We start from the raw sequence: 27,266 nt of genomic DNA, 5'->3' as shown, positions 1-27,266 counted from the left end.
GTATATCATTAAAACACTTCAACACCTATCTAGACTATATTTCAGATTGTTTATTTTTCAATACAATAAATAAATAAAAACGTTAAAACATTCATAACTTTATATTATTTGATTTCATTTTTTATTTCTTCTGGATGCCGTAAACTTTGCAAATACATCATATTCTGTTGACATAGGATATGTTTGTTTCTATACATCTATATTGTTTCCAAGTAGATCAGAGTCAAAAATCAATGCAAAAAAAAAAAGATCAGAATTTAAGGCATATAATTTCCTAATTCCATTCTGCAACTTCCATCTTCCAGTCCCTGAAATACCTTTCCATTTCATGTCTAACTTTCCAATTTCCTACATTTACAGTAGGAATAATTTTCTGAGGTTTCAGCCACTGAATAAATCGTTTCATTTCAAGGAAACTGCTGTGCTCACTGTAAGGAATTCCTGCACATAATACAAGAAAATACTCAATATAAGTAGCTGAAATTTAGCATAATGTGCTTTACAAAACTTAAAACTAGTGTTTTAACTAAATTTTCATGTAATTTACATCCTGGGTATCTAGCTAAATTCTGGGCAAAATTATCTATCTTTACTGTTCATTCATTAAATCATTAATCTGCTTCACATTTTTTTTTTGTTTAATAACTTAAAGCTGAAAGAGGATGACTGAAAATAAGAAAATGCATTATAAATAGTAAAACCATGAAAAAGATACTGTTTCATCAATAAACGTTATTGGTTATTTAATATGGAACAATCAAAACATCTACTTCACTATCAAAATATGTATTAAAAGTAACACGGTTCTGTTTCTGATCAATGCAAAGAGATATTCTAGATTGCATACAGATAATAATAATAATGATAATAATGATTATTATTATTATTATTATTATTATTACTATTATTATTATTACTATTATTATTAAATAAATTTGTATGCCGCCCCTCTCCGAAGACTCGGAGCGGCTCACAACAGCAAAGCACAGTACAAATCCAATGATTAAAAAACAGTTAAAACCCTTAATATAAACAGTCATACACCCCAAAGTAATCCTGTTAGAAAAGTCTGAATCCAACCCTACAGCTGGGAAAGAAAAAGGGCTTTACCTTCCCAAAAATATTCCTCTAAATATTTTACAACAGTGCCTGACAAAATGTAAGTTGTACTTTAAAAATCACATACAAAACACTCTATTTATTTTGTATCCCTTTAGCTAGCTCATGCATTTGGGTCCAACCTGTAATGGAAAACTGACAAGACAGTTAAGCATATTAATAATTTAAAATTGTATTACCATATATAGTGATATTTCCCCTTGTCTGAGGTTTTATATCTGTCAAAGAACAACATCTATCCGAGTATGTCCATCCAGTAGGCTTAAAAGCCAAAATATGATCAAATTTCTCAGAGAACTTACTCAAATGATTGTGCAAATTCTACAGACAGAAAATAATACCTGGTTATTTCGATTGAAAATAAATAGTTTTTAGATAACAGATTATTCTATCATGATAATGACAAAACATTTGTATATTTTGTTAATATGTAGTAATAAAAATGTTAACAAGAAAATTTATTAGTTTTATAAATTTTTAGCATCCCTGTTGTGAACATAAGTGCTAAATAATTGTCAAAGTTTTATCTATATATTCTGAATTACCATTTGGAGGAAATGCATGATAAAGTGTCAGAATATTAATTCAGGATTTTCTATTATTAGTTCAATTACTAGACAGTTTGAAAATGGTGAAACAACTTGCAAAAAATAGGCAATAAAAAGAAATTCAGAGACATAAATTAATCAGTTCTTGTTGCTAGTTGCAAAGTTGCGTCTTACCCAAATCGACCAGTAAATACTAATAAAACAGCAATATCCATGGAAAAGGACAAAAAGGTCCTTTTTAGTACTGAGACAGACTTCACTTTTATTTGAAACATTTCTTAAACAAATACAAAGCAATATACAAGTGGTTCTTGACTTACAACAAGGGTTTAAGTGTCCATTCAAAGTTACAACAGCACTGAGAAAAGTTATTTGCTAGTTCAAAATGCAGCCGCGACAGTTGTCATGGGATTACCTAGGCTTACCCATGTATCTACATCACTCTGCAAGCTGCATTGGCTGCTGATTGGTCTCCGAACGCAATTCAAAGTGTTGGTTGCTACCTATAACGCCCTACATGGCTTAGGACCAAGTTACCTATGGGACTCCAGCCTCATGTATGCTAGCGACCGGTCAGAACCTAGAGTTGGCCTTTTCCAGGTCAAGCAATGACTGGCGGGCCCTAGAGGAAGGGTCTACTCTGTGGCAGCTCCAACCCTCAGGAACCAGCTTCCCTCAGAGAATCACACTGCTCCCACTCTCCTGGCCTTCCGGAAGGCTTTAAAAACTAATTTGTGCCAGCAGGCCTGGAACCGTTGAGTTTTAACATTTGCTCTGACTGTTAATTTTGAAATTGATTGGAGCATGAATGAGTGTGTGTGTGTATGGTTTTAAATAAATTTTAGATTAATTGGGTTTTTAAGTGATTTAACATTGGACTTTGTATTTGAATTTGATTTTATATTTTGTTTTATTTCCGAAACCTTAAAGAACTTTTACGTTCTGTTTTTGCTACATTCCATACTTTTTACCCTTGCTCCATCTTCCAGATACTGCTCTTGAAACAGCATGATTCAGACAGAAAGCAGAACATCTAGAGTTCTCCAGTGTTCTGTTCCTGAACTGCCAAATTTTCCACATGCTTAAACTGTTGCCATTTTATTGATTCCAATTTCAGCCAATCTGATGTGGTGGAGTAAGACTGGCTGAGAATTCTGGGACCAAGTCATTAGGAAAATACCAAAGTGGGAAAGGCAAGAATCAATACATACTAACTATTAAAATACTTTAAAAACAAGTGACATGTTGTTTGTCCATAGAATCTTTCTCACTCTGGTGCTCTGTAAATATATGTCCAAAGGCCATCTGGTTAGGGATTATGAGAATTGAGAATCTGGTTAGGGATTATGAGAATTGAAGTTCAATTTAACAATCTAGAGATCATAAATCTGTTTTAAAGGCAACAGAATATTTCTCAATCACTGGGCAAAAGGATACCACCCCCCACCACCCCCAAAAAAATCAAATTGCAAGAATTTGAGAGATATACTTTTTCAGAACAGTATCTTGGTTTGCGTAACTTCCTAAACTATGACAAAAGTTAAGCAGCAAGCAGGGATATCAAACTCACGGCCAATGGACCGGATGCGTCATGTGCTGGCCCCATCCCCACCTGGTTTAGCGAGGGCGTGAAAATTACGATATGTCACGTGATGCCGCCATGACACTGCGAGTTTGACATCCCTGCAGTAAAGCATAATAATTCAATTTTTTTCTTCTTTCCCAAATTCAGTTTTGCTTCTGACATGTTGCAATACAGAACAAAAAGCAACTGTGAGCCTTTCTTTTGATTTAACCCATTTTTACTATGGGCTGCTGCAAGGCCAATGACTATAAAGTAAATCTGTATATGCCATTGGAGATACAGCAAAACAGTATTTTCCATTGTAACAGATTTAGGAAAATGAAAAAAATATAACCTAATATAACTTAATAACAAACTAGCATAATCAGTTGAAAGTCCATCAGCTGGCATTTGCAACCACCAGGATTCTGAAAGTTATTAATAGTACGTTTTATATATACCCAGTGAAAAAAATGGCTTTAAATCAAGGATGTCCACCTTGCATCATCAAAATGGCATCACGTGATGTATTGTGATTCCCCCTCCTTCACTAAACTGGCCAATTTTAATTTTAAATAAATTCCTAACTTGACTTTTGAAAGATATGAAATTCCTTGGAAGCAAAATAACCAAAATTAACATAGTAAGAGCATATCTGATGTGCCGGTGCCTGGAGGCTGTTGGGGCCTGGATGGGTGTCAACAGACTCAAACTCAACCCGGATAAGACGGAGTGGCTGTGGGTTCTGCCTCCCAAGGACAATCCCATCTGTCCGTCCATTACCCTGGGGGGGGGAATTATTGACCCCCTCAGAGAGGGTCCGCAACTAGGGCGTCTTCCTCGATCCACAGCTCACATTAGAAAACCATCTCTCAGCTGTGGCGAGGGGGGCGTTTGCCCAGGTTCGCCTGGTGCACCAGTTGCGGCCCTATCTGGACCGGGAGTCATTGCTCACAGTCACTCATGCCCTCATCACCTCGAGGTTCGACTACTGTAATGCTCTCTACATGGGGCTACCTTTGAAAAGTGTTCGGAAACTTCAGATCGTGCAGAATGCAGCTGCGAGAGCAGTCATGGGCTTACCTAGGTATGCCCATGTTTCACCATCACTCCGCAGTCTGCATTGGCTGCCGATCAATTTCCGGTCACAATTCAAAGTGTTGGTTATGACCTTTAAAGCCCTTCATGGCATCGGACCAGAATATCTCCGAGACCGCCTCCTGCCGCACGAATCCCAGCGACCGATTAGGTCTCACAGAGTGGGCCTTCTCCGGGTCCCGTCAACTAAACAATGTCGGTTGGCGGGTCCCAGGGGAAGAGCCTTCTCTGTGGCAGCACCGGCTCTCTGGAACCAACTCCCCCCGGAGATTAGAACTGCCCCTACTCTTCCTGCCTTCCGTAAACTCCTTAAGACCCACCTTTGCCGTCAGGCATGGGGAAATTAAACATCTCCCCTGGGCACATTTAATTTATACATGGTATGCTTGTGTGTGTGTCTGTTAGTATATGGGGTTTTTCTTAAATCTTTAAATATTTTAATTAATTGGATTATTATGATTGTTTCACTTGTTGTGAGTCTTCGGAGAGGGCCGGCATACAAATCCAAATAATAAATAAATAAATAAATAAATAAATAAATATCTAACAAAATAAATCATTACATTGATTCAAAGTCTGGATAAATCCATCTTGCTTGCATCATAAAGCTTTACAATATGATCATGTAAATTAGACTTTCAGCTATTAACTGGATCTTATTTACTGTAATTATAGTATCTTAAGGTAATAAACTATGACTTTTCTTACTTTGGGATTCAGCTTTAAATCTTACCTTAAAATTAATATGCATCATGGGCAGAAGATGTAGGAAAGTATTATTCCAGTTCAACGTGATGAGGGAATTTATCGTTGCTGATTCTAAGCATTTAAGTATCTTGTATTTCTCCTGAGACATGCTTACTTTTGAGCCCAGAATTTCAGCAATAGCTGCAGGAGTGACATCATGAGAATATAAATAGGAAAAATAATTTAAACTTACTTTTGTATTTCACTGATAATTCCCTAAAGATAGTATTTACCTATGTGTTTGGTTTGAACACATTTTCTGTTGATTACTCATAAAAATATTCTAATCCAATAGGAATAAAAAAGAATTCCAAGGAAATTTGTAAAATTTTCCTCCAGTCTGACAATTTGCTCTTCCTACCTGCCAATTTATCCAATTATTAGAAAATTAGCATTTAGCATTTAGACTTCTATACCGCTTCACAGTTCTTTACAGACCTCTCTAAGCATTTTCAGAGAGCAAGCATATTGCCCTGAACAATCTGGGTCCTTATTTTACTGACCTTGGAAGGATGGAAGGCTGAGTCAACCTCAGGCTAAGTCAACCAAAATGGGCAATAAACAAACTATGAAATAAAATCAGGGGTGGTTTTTTTCATATTGAGGTTTCACAATTCACCTTCAGATGTTTTAAAAAAATAGATCAAATATAAAGTTCAGATAGAAGCTGATACCGCTTTATGTTACCTTTAATGAAGAAAACCATTTTTTTTTCATTTACTTTTTAAAAAAAGTGTTCAAATTGTACTAGTTTATTTTTTCTTGTCCAACTATAAAAATTTGTATCTGCTTGCCAGCTTAAAAATAGTAATAGGATACATTATAAAGAGTTCCAAAAGTGGATAAAAGTTTCATTTTGTTTCAGATAATCAGTTTAAGGAAGGCCGACATGCGTGTTTCAACACTTTCCAACTTAGCATTGAAATAAATTACATTGCATTTGTAAATTACTCCACATTCCAAAAAGCTGACGTAAAAGTTGAAAAAGTCCCTTACATTTACAAGGCTATTAATATCTCCACCATTTATAAACTATAGCATTACTAAAATGGGGCATCACCAATCGTTCATGACATACGCTACTTTCTCTCTGAAATGTTTGCCAAGAAGTTTAATAGGGTTTAGCTCAAATATCTAAGATATAGTATTTATATAGCTCTTACTAGAAGACTCTCTCCCTTACCTAGAAAGACTTTTTCTTTTCCAACAGAATATGTTCCACAAACAACTAATGTTCGTGGGTTTAAAGTCACTCGTTCAAATGCAGTATTGACAGCAAATTGAATCACTTCTTGCTGGGAAGGAAAAGTATATTCAGGACTACAGTACCTAAGAAACAGTAATAAAAACATATTAGAAAATCCAAATTTGATGGGGAAAAAATAAGTAATACCTTTTTCTATTTAGAGTAACAAATGAACAGTATCACAAATATGTATCAAGATATAATTTAGTGAAAAGTATCAAACTCAAAAGGATTACTGCAAGTCAAGGTTGAAATTTCTAATACTGTATAGGAAAATTAGTACATATGCATGAGTTGTTGTAGTTCCTTGCCAATATATAAACATGTAGAAAGTAACAATCATCTCTGGGAAAAATGGAAATTTCTTTCCAATCTTTTTTAATTTGTATATTTTTATGACAAAATGAACAATTGAGGTTATTACAAGTACATTCATTTTTTCCACACAAAAATATTAATTAGTAGAAGAAGTATAGCCAACTGTTTTGAATACAACTTTTACATCTGTCCATAGTTTGTTTCATTTATGCCTTTTTTGCCACATTTGTCGACAAAAATATACTGTTGTCTCCATTTGTAGGACACAACTGATCTGTGCATAAGAAATGGATAGCAATCTAAAGAGAGAAGTGATAAAGTTTACATCTGAGGATAGATGAAAAGTACATAGGAAAGTAACAACTGTTTCTTATTTTTCACTCCCCATGATTAGAAAGAAATCAGCAGAACGTATCTATATATTGAATAATCATGACGATTTAAGAAATATACTGATCAGATTTCTCCGGTTCATAAACATCTTTTATTTCTTAACAAGGCAACAGTATGTACCATACAATACTATTAAACACAATATAGTCTAATGAAAAGTTCTTTGAGGATATTTTCTTAGAAACATAGAAACATAGAAGTCTGACGGCAGAAAAAGACCTCATGGTCCATCTAGTCTGCCCTTATACTATTTTCTGTATTTTATCTTAGGATGGATATATGTTTATCCCAGGCATGTTTAAATTCAGTTACTGTGGATTTATCTATCACGTCTGCTGGAAGTTTGTTCCAAGGATCTACTACTCTTTCAGTAAAATAATATTTTCTCATGTTGCTTTTTATCTTTCCCCCAACTAACTTCAGATTGTGTCCCCTTGTTCTTGTGTTCACTTTCCTATTAAAAACACTTCCCTCCTGGATCTTATTTAACCCTTTAATATATTTAAATGTTTCGATCATGTCCCCCCTTTTCCTCCTGTCCTCCAGACTATACAGATTGAGTTCATTAAGTCTTTCCTGATACGTTTTATGCTTAAGACCTTCTACCATTCTTGTAGCCTGTCTTTGGACCCGTTCAATTTTGTCAATATCTTTTTGTAGGTGAGGTCTCCAGAACTGAACACAGTATTCCAAATGTGGTCTCACCAGCATTCTATATAGCGGGATCATAATCTCCCTCTTCCTGCTTGTTATACCTCTAGCTATGCAGCCAAGCATCCTACTTGCTTTCCCTACCGCCTGACTGCACTGTTCACCCATTTTGAGACTGTCAGAAATCACTACCCGTAAATCCTTTTCTTTTGAAGTACAGTAGAACCTCGACATACGAGCTGCTCTATATACGAGCATTTCGAGATGCGAGCTAGGAGGGGAGAGATATTTTGATTCTACTTACGAGCCCAAATTCGGGGTACGAGCGTTCCTTCCGCCGCCGCCAGGCTCCGTCCAGCTGTCATTCTGTAGAGAAGCAAGAAGCGGAGGAAGAGCTGGATGCTGGCGGCGGCGGAGGAAGGCAAATGCGGCTTGGAAGCTGGGAGGGGGGCGGAATATGGGAGGAGAGAGGCAGCCTCCACGCTTTCCTTTCGGAGGAAGAGCTAAGTGGCCAAAGACGTTCCACCCCCCTCCCAGCTTCCAAGCCGCATTTGTTTTCCTCCGCCGCCGCCAGGCTCCGCCCGGCTGTCATTCTGTAGAGAAGCAAAAAGCGGAGGAAGAGCTGGATGCTGGCGGTGGCGGAGGAAGGCGAATGCGGCTTGGAAGCTGGGAGGGGGGCGGAACGTCTTTGGCCACTTAGCTCTTCCTCCGAAAGGAAAGCGTGGAGGCTGCCTCTCTCCTCCCATATTCCACCCCCCTCCCAGCTTCCAAGCCGCATTTGTCTTCCTCTGCCGCCGCCAGGCTCCGCCTGGCTGTCATTCTGTAGAGAAGCAAGAAGCGGAGGAAGAGCTGGATGCTGGCGGCGGCGGAGGAAGGCGAATGCGGCTTGGAAGCTGGGAGGGGGGCGGAATATGAAAGGAGAGAGGCAGCCTCCACGCTTTCCTTTCGGAGGAAGAGCTAAGTGGCCAAAGACGTTTCACCCCCTCCCAGCTTCTAAGCCGCATTCGCCTTCCTCCGCCGCCGCCAGCCGGAGCGAGCTACTGGGCTGCGCGTGGCGGGAGAAGCCCGGACAACGCCGGAGTGCTGGGCAGCACTACCGCCGCCGCCGCGGGGAGAGGCGGGCATGTGGGCTGGCTGCATTGGGCTTGGTGGAAAGTCCGGGGGCAGCTCCAGCGACCCCCCTCCCGTGGCTGCTGTTGAGGCGGCAGTGGCGTCCGCCTCCGGCGCGCGGCTCTCCATTCTTCTCTTTCCCCCTCTCGGGCTCCGAATGCGGCAGCGGGAAGAGGAAACGAGGCGCAAGGCAGCGCGTCTGCAGGAACGGGTGGTGGGGCGCCGTTGTTGTCCTCACGGCGCAAAGCCACACAGTCCCGGATCGCTTGCTTCCCCGGCCAGCAAGCCGGCTGCCTGGGAAAGCGTTTTTCAAATGCGCTGCTTTCGGTGGCTTCCCTCGCAAAAGGCTGCGCCCGGTGCCGGCTGTTTGCCCCGCGGCTCTCTCGCCTCAGCGAGGGATAAGCAGCACGCGAGGCTGCGGCGAGAAACAACAGCAGCAGGAAAGGAGAAGGCGGCGGCTCAAGCCCTTCTCCGTGCGCCCCTCCGGAGCCCAGCTCCTCCTCCTCCTCGCCGGGAAGCACCAGGCACCCCTCAGCCGACGTCTTTTCCCCTCAAAAAAATGAGGCTTTCCGCCTTACGCCCTGCCTGATCCCACACTTTCCACCCGCAAAGATCAGCCTAGAGGCTTCGCCCTTCCCGCCCGCTCCCCCGGGAAAGAAAAAGCAGCCTGGCTCCCTTTTCCCTGGCCCTTACCTTCACAGCTCAGGCAGCGCTGGACTCCCCGCAGCCGCCGCTACCGCCGCCTCCGCCCTCGGGCTTGCACGCATTAATCGCTTTTCCATTGTTTCCTATGGGAAACAATGTTTCATCATACGAGCTTTTCGACATACGAGCCTCCTTCCGGCACCAATTAATCTCGCAAGTCGGGGTTCTACTGTATTTGCTAACACAGAACTGCCAATACAATACTCAGATTGAGGATTTCTTTTCCCCAAGTGCATTATTTTACATTTGGAAACATTAAACTGCAGTTTCCATTGCTTTGAGCATTTATCTAGTAAAGCTAAATCATTTACCATATTACAGCCGCCTCCAGGAATATCAACCCTATTGCACACTTTATTTTTTTTTATTAATATTTTTATTGGTTTTTAACAATTTAAAAACACACAACATGAAACAGTGCATAGTGAATTGTGAATTGTGCCCACCACCCCGACATACATACATTCCCCACCACCAAATTGGGGGTATTTCTTGTATAATCCACTTAACCCAAGAGCAATATATCTATTTACATATTATAGAGTGATTCCAATTTATTTCTTGTAGCTTGGTCTCGGATTCTGCTCGTCATATATCGTCTTACCTTGTCCCACTGTCCCATCAGCTGTCCCAACTCAGTTTCATTATCCAAATTTATCCTTTTTTCCATAATTTCAAATTGAATATGGTCCACCATGTACCTATACCAATTTTGCATTGTCCATTTTGTCGCATCCTTCCAACCCAAAACTATTACTGCCTGAGCGCTTTCTATTGCTGCTTTTTTTATTTCTCTAAATTCTCCCATCGCATTACTTTTTACTAGTACTGCCATTTCCTTAGTGATTGTCCATTGTATATTTAACATTCTATTGATATCTTCTTTCACTTTTTGCCAAAATTCCTGCACTACCGGGCATTCCCAAAACATATGCATAAACACTCCTTTATCTTGACAACCATGCCAACAATTCCCCCTGACATTCTGCTGAAAATGTGCAAATTGAACGGGAGTGAAATACCACTTATGTAATATTTTCCTTCTCATTTCCCTAATTCTTGTATTTTTAATTTTCCTTATATCTTCTACTATATTTTCCATTTCTTGTACCTCTACTAATATCTCATTTTGCCACCATTTAGTCAATCCATCAATCGTGTCCCCATCTGACTGCACTAGCAGTTTGTATATATTAGTTGCTTGCGCCTTTATCCCCTCACTTTTTTCTCTTATTATTTTCTCTAACCCTGTCTCCTCCCGCCATAATACTTCTTTATTCTCCCTTTCATTTAAATATTTACATATTGCATTTATTTGTAGCCACCTTCCCTTACCTAACCACCATTCTATACGATTTCTACTTGGCCTGCCATCCTTCTCGTATAACTGTTCTATCTTAGTTATCCCTCTTCCCTTCAACTCTCCTATAACCCTATTTAAGTTAATTTCGTTTTCTCTATTTATTACATAAAGCGATGACAGTTTAGATTTATATAATCCTATTTTCCCTTGCCATTTTTTCCAAATTTCCATAGTCCCTTTCATTGGGCCTATTAATTTACCTATATCACTCCTATTCCACTTCCTAAAAATTAATTCTCTATTGTTCATCCCGTTTATCTGTTTTTCCAATTTTGCCCATTTATTTTCACCTAATTGCAACTCCATTAACCTTTCCATTTGAAAAGCTTCCCTATACAGCTCCAAACATGGAACTCCCCATCCCCCCTCTTTTTCATTCGCAATTAACCACTTTTTTCTTATTCTTGGTCTCTTGTCTTCTTCAATCCAATAATTTAGTTTTTTGTCCCACTCTTTAACCTTACATACCAATAGCCCCCCCCCCCCCCGACAGCACCTGAAATAGGTACATCATCTTGGGAGCTATCATCATTTTTAAAGCTCTTATTTTAGAGAGTCTCCTTAGCTTTTTATCTTTCCAGCTCCTCATCTGTTTCAACATTTTCCTCCATATTAATCTATAATTAATCTCTTCAATTTTCACTGGGTTTTTCAATAACCAAATTCCCAAATATTTTATTTTTTTAAGTCCTAATTTCAACCCTGATTCTTTCCTAATTTCTATCTGTTCTCTCGGATCTATATTTAAACACATAATCTCTGATTTTTCCATATTAACCGACAGTCCCGATTCCTGCTTAAACTCCTGTAAAATATTTATTATACCTTTAATCATCTCCATCGGGGTCTGGGTCAATATAATTGCATCATCTGCAAATAAATTTATTTTAATTTCTAATTCCCCTATTCTATATCCTGCCCAAGTGTTATCTTGTCTTATCTTATTAGCTAAGATCTCTATTGCTATTACGAATAATTTTAGAGACAAAGGGCATCCCTGCTTGGTGCCATTTAATATTTTAATACACTGCGTTCTTTGTCCATTCACTCTTATATATGCTTCATTTCCTTTATAAACCTCTTTTATAGTTTCACAAAATTTCCCCCCCATATTTAATTCATTACATAATTTATATAAATAACTATGGTTAACTTTATCGAACACTTTATAAACATCTAATTTCAAAATTCCCAATTTCCTTTTAGTAGCGGTAGCATGGTGCATCACATTCATTACATTTCTAATTGGTTCACTTATTTTCCTTCCCTTCACAAATCCATATTGATCCTCTTCAATTATTTTTTGTAAAATATTTTCTAATCTATTTGCCAGTATTTTCATAAATATTTTATAATCCTGATTTGCCAAACTGATCGGACGGTAAGACCCAGGCTCTCTTAAATCTCGACCCATCTTCGGAATGGTAACAATTTCTGAAAGCTTCCATGTCTGCGGGATATCACGATTTAACAATATATTATTAAACAATTTCCCCAAATGCGGCAACAATACATTCACATAAGTTTTATAGAATTCCCCTGTAAACCCATCTGGGTCCGGTGCTTTGGCTTGTTTTAACCCTTTAATTACTCTAGCAATTTCATCTTGTGTAATTTCTGCATTCAAAATTTGTTTATCTTCTTCACTTACTATTTTCCCAACCTTGAGGACTCCTATCTTCACTTGCTCCTCTTTATACAAATCTTCATAATATTTCCTCATTATCTCCTCTAACTGGTCATTACCATATCTAACCACTCCACTAGTGTCCCTCAATGCTAAAATACATGATTTTTCTTTCCTCTTCTTCAGATATCTCTCCATTTGCTGTATTGATCTTGTCCCCGAGCTCTGTATTTTTTGTCGCATCGCCATTCTCATCTTATTCCATTTAATCTCATCATACACCATCAACTGTTTCTTTTTCAATTTCAATAAACTATTCCAATCTCTACTTTTCGTTAATCTTAACTGCTCTTGTATCAAATCTATTTCCCTTATCTTCCTTTCCCTCTCTCCACCCCACCTCTTCCTAATATCTGCTTCCATACATATACATTGTCCCCTCATGAAGGCCTTACATGCATCCCATAAAATTGATTGTTTAATACCACCCACATCATTAATTCTAAAATATTCTGATAACTCTGTTTGCAATTTCTCTTTATCTTGTTCCCTAGCAGTTACAACTGCATTATATCTCCAAATTCTTTGATTTCGTTCCTGACCTATTTCCAATTCTGCCAATAGTGGGGCATGATCTGATATCCATATACTTTTAATGTCTACTTTTTTAACTTGTATATTGCCTCCCCTATTCATTAATATGTAGTCTATGCAGCTAAATGTGTGATATCTTGCTGAATAATATGTAGCTCTGTTTAAAATATCTGCATGTAGATCCACCATATTAAGTCTGTTTAAATGTAACATCTTGCTATTTGCAGTCCCATTTGTTAATTGCATATTAAAATCTCCTGCCAAAAAAGTTGAGCCCTCCGTAAAGTTGTCTAACTTCTTCTTAGTATTTATTATAAATTGTTTTGTTTTCACATTTGGGGCATAAATTGCTGCTAATGTCAGCTTCTTTTGATTTATTTTCCCTTTAACAAATATCCACCTTCCTTCTCTGTCTTTCTGAATTCCCACCTCTTCAAAATTAACCCTCTGATGAATCAGAATCGCTGTGCCTCGACTTTTTTGTGTTCCTCTCGACTCAAACACCCATTTCCAATTTGTATCATTAATCAAGTTATCCCTTCCTCCCCTTCTTTTATGTGTTTCTGTCAAAATCATAATATCCACCTTGTATTGCTTAGCCATCCTTAATATCCTAAAATGTTTCAAATCCGATCCCAAACCATTCACATTTAAAACCATTATCTTACACTCCGTCATAATATACCAAAATCATCCTTTTCCCCTCTTGTTTTGCCCTTGGTTTATTTCCCCCCTTTCTTTACCCCTATTACCCCCCCCAACGTGCCTCCCCCTGTGCTCCCCCCACTGAGAGGGGAGAAGACAAGAAAAAACCTTGCCCATACATGAGGCACATTATCTGGATTGCGTTCCCACTCAACTAGCTCCTCTTTCAACCCTTTTTAATTTTATTAAAGAGAAAATTTCTCCCCCCCTCCTTTCTCCTTGAAATAATTCCTTCTTTAATTTTAAATTCTTAAACCACCTTTTTCTCCCTCTTAGACTTCCCCCACTGAATGACAGATATACAGGATATACAGGAATCCCAAGGCATCTCCAAGAAAAATAATAATAACAACAACAACAATAATAGTAATAGCAATAATTCTTTTCCTCCCCCCCCCCCCCCAACAAGACAAGGGACAAAACACCATCACTTTCTGGCTCTCTTCTCACGCAGAGCCCGTGTTCTTCTCTGCTCCTTTCTGATGGCCTCCACCTGCCCGCTTAACTCCTTCAGCTGCTCTTCCCTTCGTCTTTCCTCCTCATCTGGGGTACTCCGACCGTCAAAAGCCTCTTCTCCTTCATATTCTAGTGCTCCAGTTTCATCAAACTTAATCCCCAGTTGATCCAATAAAGCCTTTCCCTCCTCCAATGAACGTGCTCTGTACATTTTATTGTCCTGGAACACCAAGATGGCCACTGGGTAGCCCCAGCTAAATCTGGTTCCACTTTGATATAGCCGGCTTGCAATTGGTTTCAACACAGCTCTCGCTCTCAGGGTTTCCCAGGAAAGATCCCTCAGAACCCTTATCTCATTTCCGTCTTGTTTAAGGCTCGTAGAAGTCTTCAAAGTTTTATAAATCATCTCTGCTTTTTTTTCACTGAGGAAAGCGATGATCACATCTCTCTGCCTCCCGTTTCTTCTGGGGACTGCCCAGTGAACTCGCAACAACTCCTCCAAGCTGACATGCACGCCTGTCTGTGTATTTAACCAAGCACAGACAGCTTCTGTTAACTTTAAATCAGAGGCCGAATCCATTCTGAACCCCCGTAAACGCAAATTCCTCCTTCTCTGTCTGTTCTCCAAATTTGCGATTCTATCATTTATTTGTCTTATTTTTCCATCGTAATCCATCACTTGTTTCTCAACTTTCAGTATCTTTCCAGCCGAGGAATCTTCCTCCTTTTTAATTTGCTTTACTTCTAGGTCCAGCTGTTCCATTTTAGTCTCAACTTTATTAAATCTCTGTTCAAATCCAGTGCAAATGTCCAGCAGTTTATCCAGTTTTTTCTCAATGTTTGCTAAGCTGGAAACGTCTTCTTTTTTCCCTCCCTCCGCCATTTTAAGATTTATTGTACTCACTTATCACTTCCTTGTTACAGCGAAAGCACCTTCGTCTTTGCTTGAAATCGTAAATCTTCAAATTCTCTTTGATGCCGGCAGATTCCTGTACCTCCTATTTTTTTCTAAGGAAGATTTATAGTCTTTTAAGGGAGAGAAAACTCTTTACATTTTATATTTATTCGGAGCCAGAGGTGAAATGCCTAGAAACCAATTTGGCGCATGCGCAATCCCCCTATTGCACACTTTAGAGTCATCGGCAAATAGGCAAACCTTCCCTACCAAACCTTCCCCTATGTCACTCACAAACATATTAAAAACAATAGGACCCAGAACAGACCCTTGTAACCTGACTCTGCTCAGAATACTCGCCATTAACAATAACTCTTTGATGTCTACGCTTCAGCCAGCTGCAAATCCTTTGAACTATCCAGGGATTAAGTCCAATCTTCACTAATTTATCTATCAACTCTTTATGTGGAACTGTATCAAAGGCTTTGCTGAAGTCCAGGTAGGCAATATCCACGGCACCACCTTCATCCAACACCTTTGTGACATAGTCAAAGAAATCAATGAGATTAGTCTGACATGATTTGCCTTCAGTAAACCCATGCTGATTTGGGTCCAATAAGTTATTGTTTTTTAGGTGCTGATTTATCCCCTTTTTGAGGAGAGTCTCCATCATTTTAACTACAACTGATGTCAAAATAACTGGCCTGTAGTTACCAGCTTCTTCTCTACTGCCCTTCTTGTGAATAGGCACAACACTGGCCATTCTCCAATCCTCACGAACTTCTCCTGTTAATTTTTATCCATTATGTATAATCCTATTTGTACTGATTAGCACCGTTCCCTGTAAGCTGCGCACATGCGCGCGCGCTCCAAAATACCCCCGCGCGCACCTTTTTCCTCGGGCGCGCAGTCCCCATCCCCCTGCCAGCCCGCAGGGGGGGCGGGCGGAGAGGCGCGGGCAGTAGAAGGGAGCCGCGGCCACACCTGCCTCTCCATGGTGCCTCCGGCCCCCTCGCGCTCCTGGCCTCTCGGCCCTGCCCCCCACCCGCCCGCCCTCTCTTTCTCCTCCGCTGCAAGAGAGGGGGGAGGGGCAGGCGTTGTCCGGAGGCTGGCGGGCGCGTGCTCTTCCCATCTCCCTGCCTGCGCGCCCGCCCGGAACATTCAAAGTAAGAGCGAAGGGTTTTCTTATTTTGAATGTTCCGGGCGGGTGGGCTGTCAGGGAGATTTGGGGAGCGCGCGCCGGCTGCCCCCCGAACACCTGGCCGCCCGCCCGCCCGCCGCTCGCTGCCCACTCCGCCTCTCTTTCTCCTCCGCTGCAACACGGCGCCCGGCCAAGCTCCGCCTCCCGGGAGCCCAGCTGAAAACAAAACGGCTGCAAAAGTCGGCTGGGATACTGGGAGGCGGAGCGTGGCTGGGCGCCGTGTCTTCGCCTCCGCGCGCCGCCTCCGCCCGGCCGAAAACAAAACGGCTGCAAAAGTCGGCCGGGCTCCCGGGAGGCGGTGCGCGGCTACTTCCTCTTCGCTGCAGAGCCGCACGGAGGCGAAGACACGGCGCCCGGCCACACTCTGCCTCCCAGGAGCCCGGCCGACTTTTGGAGCCGTTTTGTTTTCGGCCAGGCGGAGGCGGCGCGCGGAGGCGAAGACACGGTGCCCGGCCACACTCCACCTCCCGGGAGCCCAGCTGAAAACAAAACGGCTCCAAAAGTCGGCTGGGCTCCCGGGAGGCAGAGCTTGACCGGGCGCCGTGTCTTCGCCTCTGCACGCCGCCTCCGCCCGGCCGAAAACAAAACGGCTCCAAAAGTCGGTCGGGCTCCTGGGAGGCGGTGCGCGGCTGCTTCCTCTTCACTGCAGAGCCGCCGGGCAGAGGCAAAGACAACGGCACCCTCCACTCTCTCTCCATCTCTCTCTCTCTCTCTCTCTTTTTCTCTCTGTTGCCGGCGTGGTGAACGAGAGAGAAAGAGAGAGAGAGAGAAAGGAGGGGAGAGAGAATGAGAAAGAAAGTGAGAAAGCAAGCAAGAGAGAAAGACAGGGAAAGAAAGCAAGAGAGGAGGGAAGAAGGGGGAGGGAAAGACATAGAGGGAGGGAAGGAGGGAGAGAGAAAGAACAAAAAAGAGAGGAAGGAAGGAAGAGAGAAAGGAAGAGGGATGGAGAGAGAGGGAATGAACGATGAAGGAAGGGAGAGAGAAAGGGGGAGGGAGAGATAGAAAGGAGGGAGAAGGGGGTAGTTAGGGAGAGGGAAAAGGAAGGGCTTGGAGAAAGGGGGAAAGAAAGATAGAAAGGAAAGAGGGAGGGAGAGATAGAAAGGAAAGAGGGAGAGATAGAAAGGAAAGAGGGAGGGAAAGATAGAAAGAAAAGAGGGAGGGAGAGATAGAAAGGAAAGTGGGAGGGAGGAAAGAGGGAGGAAGACATAGAAAGGATAGAATTATGGATGCAAGAACTTGCTCATGTGTGATAGCGCACGCCCACACTTACTTACTTACTTACTTACTTACTTACTTACTTACTTACTTTATTTATTTATACTTATATGCCGCCCAGTGCCAAAGGGACTGCCGCTCAGACACTATACTTTTCCGCTCACGGCGAAAAAAAATTAGAGGGAACACTGCTGATTAGGACAGGGAAAATTTGACTTGCAATGGTACACATGAAAGGGATCTTAAACATAACCCACAAGTGTGATGCAGATGCAAAAATAGTTTATGGGGGTGCATTAGTACAGATCACAAAAACCAATTGTTCCATTCTAGTCTGCTTTGGTCAAACCTCATTTGGAATACTGTGTACAGTTCTGAGCACCACAGTTCAAAAAAGGCAGTGAGAAACAGAAACATGTTTAGAGGAGGGCTGGACAGGAATTGGTTAAAGGTTCTGGCACAGTTAGTATAACAAAATGCAAAGTTAGGAAAATTAAATAGCTGTATTGAAATATCTCAAGATTGTCACACAAAATAAAGCATGGACTTGTATTCTATTGTCCCAGAATAGAAATATCCAGTGCCAAAGGATTAAAAGTACAAGAATAGATGTTCAGGCTAGACATGAAGAAGCATGCTCTGTCTAGCAAAACAGTCTGCTACATGAAGTTTTCACAAAGGGAGATGGTTGTATGTTAAACATAACCTAATAGGGAGCAGACATTTTGTCTAGATAACTTTGATAATTCTTTCCAACTCCATGATTCTATCCTGGCACGTTTTTGTACTTTACAAAGTGCTCTCACCATATTTCAATATTATAAATGTTTAATTAAAACTTACGTTGTGTCCAAGTAAACAGTATGAACTCTCCAGTCATTAAGGAAAGGACAGCGCTCCATAGAAGGATCTGCCCTAAAGTCACCTGTATGCAATATTACAGTTCCATTTGGAAGACAGAAAAGAATCATTGCAGCACCAGGACAACTGTCAGAAGAATGAATGGAGTAGAAGAGAGAAAGAGAAGGAGAAAAGGCAGTTTGAATTCAAACCCAAAACCAAATTGACATAAATTAATTATATAATTTTAATTAATTTATATTTCATTTATTTAAAAAAAATACTTACTGATTAGCATCAACCAACACTACTTTGATGCCATTTATTATACATTCTTTATCCATTGGCAGGATATGGACATATTGCTCTTGTACTCCCAGTTTATTCTTTACCAAATTTCCAGTTATCTAAAATACAAAAAGTGTTTTGCAGCTACTTACACCTCTTGCATCAATTTCATTTGGACTTAATTACAAGATATTAATTAGGCATGATGGTAAATGAAACAATTGAGAGAAGAAAAAAGGGGGAAAGCAGTTGTTTACATTTCAAGGCAGTTTATACTGACTTAAGTCAGGCCATACTGTTGTTTCCATACTTGGAATCTCTACTTCATCATTATACCTTACAAATCCTGAAGTGTACAAAACTAGTCCAATGGAGAAAAAAGTATGATAATTTAGCAATGACAGCAATAACTTTACAAGGAATGACACAAACGAAAGATACTCATGCAACCCACAATTTGTTGACTGATATGTTTCAAAATTAGTTGGAATTAGTTCCAAAATGCCATAGTGTTGTTAATATTATGCATAGATAGGATGTATCTTACATGTTTTGAATTTCACAAATGAGTCCACAATAGACATACATACTTTATTGCAGTATATTGGGAAGGTAAACTTTTTAGTTAGGCCACCATAATGATCAGAATGAAAGTGGGTAAGGAAATAAGCCCTGCAGCCTTCAATCTCTCCATACTGGAATGCATCTACTACAAAACCTGTGCCTGAAACAAATTAATAAAACAAAAGTCAGTTCATTTTTATATAGTGCAACTGCCAAAGATGACTAGTACAATTAGAATAATAGACTCCTCTACAGTCTCTTAAGACTGATTAGGGCATAAACTTTTATCAATTATGTGCCAGTGCATCAACATTCACATTCACATGTCAATCATAAAAGTTTATGCCAGAATAAATGTTAAATCTTTAAAGTTACCTGAGGATTTTTCTTGAATTTACACTCAGAAAAGTAGTACTATGTGAAAAAAGATTAGTTAATATACTTAGTGGGAAGTCTGGAAATTTTAATTATACATAGCCGAGGGGCCAAAAATATAGAAAAACAGCTATAATCAGTAGAAACAAATAACATCAAAGAACCTACGCTACAATCTTATGCATGTTGACTCAGAAGCATCCTCACTGAATTTAGTGGAACTCATCCCCAAGTATGTGCAAGACTGTAGCCTTAAATTTCATTGATGCTATAGAAACTTAAATATCTTTATCTCTCCACATCCTTAAAGACTTTTCTCTAATTTTAGACCTGTCTACCAAAAGCATAACTGTTCCTTTCTATTCCTTAGTTATAAATTTCTTTATAAGATTTATACTGACTACTACTGCCATTACTAAATCATATTTTAACAAATAGGTTGCAATCCTACTCTAATTACTACTGAATACAATATAATTTACTTCTAAATAATTTTCTATAGGATCATTTCATGGACAGCTAAACACAGAACACCTGGCTTTGAGTAAAAAATAGTTTACATATACAGTGGTACCTTTACCTACGAAAACCTCTATTTACAAACTTTTCTAGATAAGAACCGAGTGTTCAAGATTTTTTTGCCTCTTCTCAAGAACCATTTTCCACTTACAAACCCGAGCCTCTGAAACTAACCGGAAAAGACAGGGAGAAGCCTCCATGGGGCCTCTCTAGGAATCACCTGGGAGGAAACAGGGCCTCCACCCTCCCTGTGGTTTTGCCAATCGCATGCATTATTTGCTTTTACATTGATTCTCATGGGAAAAATTGCTTCTTACAAACTTTTCTACTTAAGAACCTGGTCACGGAACGAATTAAGTTCGTAAGTAGAGATACCACTGTATACTGTAGCAAAAAGGTATTTTCACATTCTTTAGGGGAAACTAAAGATGGGGCGGGGGGGATGGGGACGACAAACTCCAACCTAAATTGTTTTCTTACAAAATAAATATAGCACTACCTGGTATCTTTTTATAAAAGGGACACTGCTTTTTTATTCCATCTCCAACAGAATATGATTCTTTGTATCTTTTTTTCTGTCTTCGCTGAACACCAGAAATATTGTCTAATCTGGTGTCATACTTAATGCTTGAACTTTCTGTGACTGTATCAGTGTCTCCTACTGACGCTTCAGCCTTCCTCTTTCGAGATATGTTTTTTTTTTCATTTGCAGCTGATGGATTCACAATCGCTCTTTCTTTAGAAAGACTTTTCTTTGGGGAAGTCTCAGTTTTTACTTTTGGTTGCAACCCAAAGAAAACACCAATGTCCATTTGTTTTAGGCGTTTGGGAGGAGTAATTTGGACCTTAGCGTTTGTAGCAGAAACTGGCTGTGTTTTAGATACTGTACTGGGTAAAACAAGCATAGCTATGCTCTCTTTTTCTTTCATTGAATACGGATTGTTCTGAAATGCTTGATTTCCACACGTGTTAACAGTATTCTTAGCATTAACCTCTATGTTATTGAACTTTTCTACTACTTTACTTTGACCTAATCGAAATGATTGCAGAGGCTCTTTTTCAGATTTTGAAGAAGGCATGAGATCCTTAACAGTAAAATCTGCAGAGAACCAATAACTGTCACTAGAATTGCCCTGCCCATAGTCATCTGCATTAAAATTAGAAGAATTCACTTTAAGCGAGTCAAACCTATCCTTAGTTTTTCTTGAATTGAAATCTCCTGTGAGACATTGCATCTGATCAAGAAAACTTGCTGAACTGCCAAAGCTATTATGCATGCTCTTTTGTGGGAAAGGCTTAGATTCACTCACACTTGCTGGTAAAATTTTAGAGGATTCATTGATTGTTGTTCTATCTTGCATGATTTTAGCACTGTTATGTTGAAATTGTATCTGCTGTGATCTATCAGATAAACTTCCAACAGTTCTACTTTCCAAATTTCTGGTATCAAATTGATTTTTTTCACATGTTATCTCTAGCTGTCTCTGCAATTCTTCTTTATCTGACTCCTCTAATTCTACAGCACTTTCATCAGTATAAAGTGGGGAATAAGAAATGTCAATGTCATTCAAATCAGCATCTGTGAGAGAAGTATTCTGTTGCAAAGAGAAAAGTTGACTGTTTAGGTTCTCTGTTTGAGTTTCTTCAGAAAAAGGATTAAGGCATTGAGACTGCTTTGTTTCATCTATATGCTGCATTGTATGTTCAGATTCTTTAATATTTCCCCAAGATGAAGGTATGATGTTGGTTATATTGTTGGAATCCATAGTCATTGAACTTGATTGTGGTAATAGAAGAGACTGTTTTGATTTTTCCATACTCTGAGAGACTTTTACATCCTGTAATACTGCACAACTGAATTCATTATGTTCAACAGCACCAGGTCTAATGAAATTATTTTCTGCACTAGATAATGAGGGTGCAAAAAGAGAGTCCTGTGCTCTACTTGCTGCAAGTTGGAAATGGCTGTAGCGTTTGTAATGAGAAGGAATGCTTGAAGAGCACAAAATGCCATCAGGACATTCTAATAAAAGGGAAAAAGGTATTAAGACAATGTTTTTGAATATAGCACAAATGAAAAACAAGATTTACTGAACAAATATTAAAATTCTGAAATCTATGCTTCAAAACATATGGCTGATGCAGACAACTTTTAATATTGTACCTTTATTTCTTCAAACTGAATTTATCTATGACAACCCAAAACTTCTAGTATAATGCCTGATGGAAACATCATATGATCTGTAGCAAAAAGAATTCAGTACAGATATAAATATGTCTACTTTTTTTGAATTACTTGACCAGATACATCATGGTTAGCCAGTCTTTTCCAATAAACTTCAATAGGCTGTGGGGAATTTTTTTGTGTTTTCAAATTTAAACCATTTTACTTAAAATTATCTTCAATTTGTTTTTAAAAAATGCATCATAGCCTTTCTTTACTCACCAGACCTCTTGTGCAGGATTTTGTTTTTTTCAAATCCGGTACATGCTTTTTAATTTATGTCTTAAAACTAAAGCTTCCAAATACAATTTCAAAAATATACCTTTTTTTAGAATTAATTTAAGGACTGGCAACATTTGTTTTAATATATAGTTGCCATTTTGTTAGCTCTGGCTTCTGGTTAATCAAAAGACTGAGACCTAGTCAATGTTTTTTTCAGATAACTGAGTTGCATGATGAGAATATATTTTTTGCACTTCTTAAAGGAACATAGCCTCTTTTAAAAAAACAAAGTAGAATAGCCCTTGCTTCCCATTGAAACTGTACCTTTCTCAGCAGTCCATGAGACATCCAAACATTCGGTAACATGCCACTGAGGGGTCTGGATCAATAATAAAGAGAATGGCATTTGACAACTTGGACAGTACCCCTCAAAAACTGGTCTAGGCTTTGCAGCGTTTTGCCTCTTGCAGATTTTTCTTTCTTTTCCAAAAGTTGCTGACAGATTTTCCTGTGATAATTGATCACCACTGGAAACTCCTGGCTTTAAGGGGGTTTGGCTACCTCTTTGTGTTGGCCTTTGCTTTGTCTTCTTAGGGACACCTTTGGGTGTTTTCCCACCATTTTTACTGTCATTTGTTTGTGATTTAGCATTTTCAAACTTTACTTTTTGTACTTCGGTAGCAATTACTTCTGAATGTTGGCTTGTAGGCTTTTGTTTCCTGATAGATTTATATTCCCAAATGTCTTCTTCCCAAAGGCCATCTTCAGACATGACAATCCATCAAGGAAATATCTTCTTTAGGAAAAATACTTCCTTGAATTCAGTTGTATTATTTTACTATACTTATAAAATAATAAGTATCAATTGTTGTATTAAACATAATGCTATGTCATTCATATAAATGTTATTGAATATATAGTTTTACGTTCAAGTGCAATGATTGATATTTTAAATATTAAACTGTACTTAGATTAGAATCTACAAGTTTAACCATGAGGCAGATTTTAACCTCCTTATTTTTGAGAAATTTGACTAAAAATCTTAGTACTGTTCCAACTTCTTTTCTTCTTGTTATCCTGAAATACAAATAATAAAAATAAAACAAAATACCTTCAACAGCTCTTCATTTAGAAATTATTCTAAATATTCTAATAACACAAAGAATCATGTCTCCTTATGATCTTCTGAACTGAAAAATAGTAGCTAAATTTCAAGCACCTATCAATAAATCTTTGTTTTGAAAAACAAAACAGAACACCAAGGGCTTTTCCCCTCACTTCAAGACAGAAAGTGGAAAGTGCTACCCCAATGGTTCTACCCGGCCTTGCCTTGAAAACAAGGCAGCATAAGCTGCTGCAAGGTAGTAAGTTTCCTCTGTTGTGCTGGGGAAGTAAGATGCAGGAAAGGGATGAAATGCATTGCTCAAAAAAATAAAGGGAACAGTCAACACATCCTAGATCTGAATGAATGAAATATTCTCGTTGAATACTTTGTTCTGTACAAAGCTGACAACAAAATGAAATTGATTGTCAATCAGTTTTGCTTCCTAAATGGACAGTTTGATTTCACAGAAGTTTTATTTACTTGGAGTTATATTATGTTGTTTAAGTGTTCCCTTTATTTTTTTGAGCAGTATATTTCCCTGCCTCTTTCCCCAATTGTTCAAGTGTGAATCCCACGCCTTTGCTTGCCCTGCATTTGCAGTCCTCCAGTTTCCATTCTGGAAGATGGCAGGCATTACCTGTGGGAAACAACTTTGTGGTACAGCTAGCCATCAACTTATAACCACAATTGAGCCCAAAATTTATGGTAACAAATGATAGCTTTGCTAAGTGAGTTGTCCCATTTTACAACTTTTCCCACCACACTTGCTAAGTGAATCACTGCAGTTCTTAAATTAGTAACCCGGTTGTTAAGTGAATCTGGTTTCCCCATTGACTTTGCTTGTCAGAAGGTCACAAAAGGGGATCACATGTCTCAGGCACCCCGCAACCATCATAGATATGAATCAGTAGCCAAGCATTATAACTTTTGATCACATGACCATGGAGGTGCCTCAATAGCCATAACTCTGAAAAACAGTCATAAGTCACTTTTTTCAGTGCTGGCGTAACTTTGAACAGTCACTAAATGAACTGTTATAAGTCAAGGACTACCTGTACACCTTCAATGAGTCAAGAAAAAAATCGGTTAATGGCCCAATAAGTTTCTCTGCTCTCCAGCAGCCAAAAAAAATTGCAACAGAAGTAACAAATCCTGTGGCTGGATGGAGACTGATTAATCCTGCAGGTAGCAGCTAAATCCTTGCAGTGCTGAGTGGTCTCCAGCTCTGCCTCTATACTAATCAGAAGATTTATATGGAAAAATAAATTTTGCACTGGCAAACACTACTTTCCTGCTCAATCTCTTTGATTGAGATTGTGTGTGAGGACATGTTTTTAGCAACTGCTTGCCAGGCTATGGTAGAGCTAGGGCGGCTGACTCCAAAGTTTCTCTCTCGGAGATGGGGTCTGTGCAAATCTTACTTGTACTAAATCACATTACATTCAGCAGAATGTTTAGTGTTCCCATAGTTATTGGTCAGTCTGTATAGTTTTAACCCAAGTATATATGGGCAGAATTTCAGCCTCAAGGATTATTAGGTGGTACGTTTTGATAAGCTATCTGCATTTGCCAAAGCACCTGAAGGCAGGACAAGAAGCAATAGATGGAAACTAATCAGGAAGAGAAGCCACCTAGAACTAAGGAGAAACTTCCTGACAGTGAGAACTATGAATCCAGTGTTGGAGCATTCACAACTTTTGCAAGTGGTACCAGACCACATACAGAAATTGTGAATGCTCCATCACTGGAAGTTTTAAAGAAGAGATTGGATAACCATTTGTCTGAAATGGTATAGAAGTTTTAAAGAAGAGATTGGATAAGCATTTGTCTGAAATGGTATAGAGCAGAGGTCTTCAATCTTTGCAATTTTAAGACTTGTGGACTTCAACTTCCAGCTCTGCAGGCTGGAGAATTCTGGGAGTTGAAATCCACAAGTGTTAAAGTTGCCAAGCTTAGGGACCCCTAGTATAGTTTCCTACCCAAGCAGGGTGTTGGACTAGATCACAGGGTAGGCAAAGTTGGTTCTTGTATGACTTGTGGACTTCAACTCCCAGAATTCCTGAGCTAGCATGATTGGCAGTGGAAGTGATGTGCCAGTGCCTGAAGGCTGTTAGGGTCTGGATGGGTGCCAACAGGCTCAAACTCAATCCTGACAAGATGGAGTGGCTGTGGGTTTTGCCTCCCAAGGACAATCCCATCTGTCCATCCATTACCCTAGGGGTGGGGAATTATTGAACCCCTCAGAGAGGATCCACAACTTGGGCGTCCTCCTCGATCCACAACTGACTTTAGAATACCATCTTTCGGCTGTGGCAAGGGGTGCATTTGCCCAGGTTTGCCTGGTGCACCAGTTGCGGCCCTATTTGGGCAGGGAGTCTTTGCTCACGGTCACTCATGCCCTTATCACCTTGAGATTCGACTACTGCAACACTCTCTACATGGGGCTACTTCTAAAGAGTGTTCAGAAACTTAAAATCGTACAGAATGCAGCCGCGCGAGCAGTCATGGGTCTCCCCAGATATACCCATGTTTCTCCAACATTCCGCGGACTGCATTGGCCATCGATTGGTTTCCGGTCACAATTCAAAGTGTTGCTGATGACCTATAAAGCCCTATATGGCCCCGGACCAGATTACTTACAGGACTGCCTTCTGCCGCACAAATCCCAGCGGCCGATTAGGTCCCACAGAGTTGGCCTTCTCCAGGTCCTGTTGACCAGACAATGTCATCTGGCGGGACCTAGGGTAAGAGCTTTCTCTGTGGCGGCCCTGGCCCTCTAGAATCAGCTCCCTCCAGAGATTCGCACTGTCCCCACCCTCCTTGCCTTTCGCCAGACTCATCTATGTCACCAGGCATGGAGCAGTTAGATCATGTCCCCCCCTCTGACCATTAAATATTATGTCTGGATGAGCTTGAGTTATTGATTGCTTTTTAATATAATGGGTTTATAGCTTATAGTTTTTAATTATTAGATTTGTACACATTATTTTTGTATTGTGTTCTGTGAGCCACCCCGAGTCTTTGGAGAGGGGCGGCAGAGAAGTCTAATAAATATAATATATATAATAATTCTGGGCGTTGAAGTCCACAAGTCATAGAAGAACCAGTTTTGCCAACCCCTGGACTAGAAGATCTCCAAGGTCCCTTCCAACTGTGTTATTCTGTTAAATATGATACTGACATTTGGACTATACCCACATCGAAATGAATGGTCTCCCCATCTTAGAAAACTGCGAGCATAATGGCGCAAGTTACCTCAGCAGGTTTCTTTCACGTAGTAAGCAGCAGCCTCATTCTAATCACGGCTTCGGAATCGGGAGGTCCTGTCGCCACCGCCGCCACTGACTTCATTCCTCCTTGGCGGCTTTTCCCCTTCCTCCTACTGTATCTTTCCGATGAGTTCCGCACTTTCACAACTAAACTCCCTTCTTTTTCTCAATTGTTTTAAAAAAATACTATTTTAATATCTTTTGGGGGCCAGACAGCCATTCCTGCACTTGTTTGGCCAGGAAATTCAGATGCGTTTCTGGCGAATCTGTGACAGGGAAACAAAAAAAAAACCCCGGGCTAGTAT

At 39.9% G+C, this 27,266-nt stretch overlaps 1 protein-coding gene across 2 annotated transcripts; it reads right to left on the bottom strand.

The window, feature by feature from the left end:
* Nucleotides 1-30: 30 nt before the first annotated feature.
* DCLRE1A (DNA cross-link repair 1A) lies at nt 31-27,076 on the bottom strand. 2 transcript variants are annotated; one of them, XM_070752676.1, is made up of 11 exons: nt 26,948-27,076; nt 22,912-23,664; nt 20,641-22,164; nt 19,274-19,407; nt 18,684-18,802; nt 18,399-18,542; nt 6,260-6,405; nt 5,063-5,217; nt 1,299-1,440; nt 272-441; nt 99-235 (listed from the first exon to the last, which is right to left on the bottom strand). In XM_070752676.1, exons 2-10 carry the CDS (start codon nt 23,357-23,359, stop codon nt 275-277), a joined length of 2,979 nt encoding a protein of 992 aa, XP_070608777.1. In that variant the 5' UTR covers nt 23,360-23,664; nt 26,948-27,076; the 3' UTR covers nt 99-235; nt 272-274. The 2 variants fall into 2 exon arrangements, with proteins under 2 accessions (XP_070608778.1, XP_070608777.1); XM_070752677.1 differs by lacking the exons at nt 22,912-23,664; nt 26,948-27,076 and adding an exon at nt 22,688-22,794 and having other exon boundaries at nt 31-441.
* Nucleotides 27,077-27,266: the final 190 nt, after the last annotated feature.

This window comes from Erythrolamprus reginae, chromosome 5 (genome assembly GCF_031021105.1).
Source record: "Erythrolamprus reginae isolate rEryReg1 chromosome 5, rEryReg1.hap1, whole genome shotgun sequence".
NCBI lineage: Eukaryota > Metazoa > Chordata > Lepidosauria > Squamata > Dipsadidae > Erythrolamprus > Erythrolamprus reginae.
This window is presented reverse-complemented; position numbering and strand designations above follow the sequence as displayed.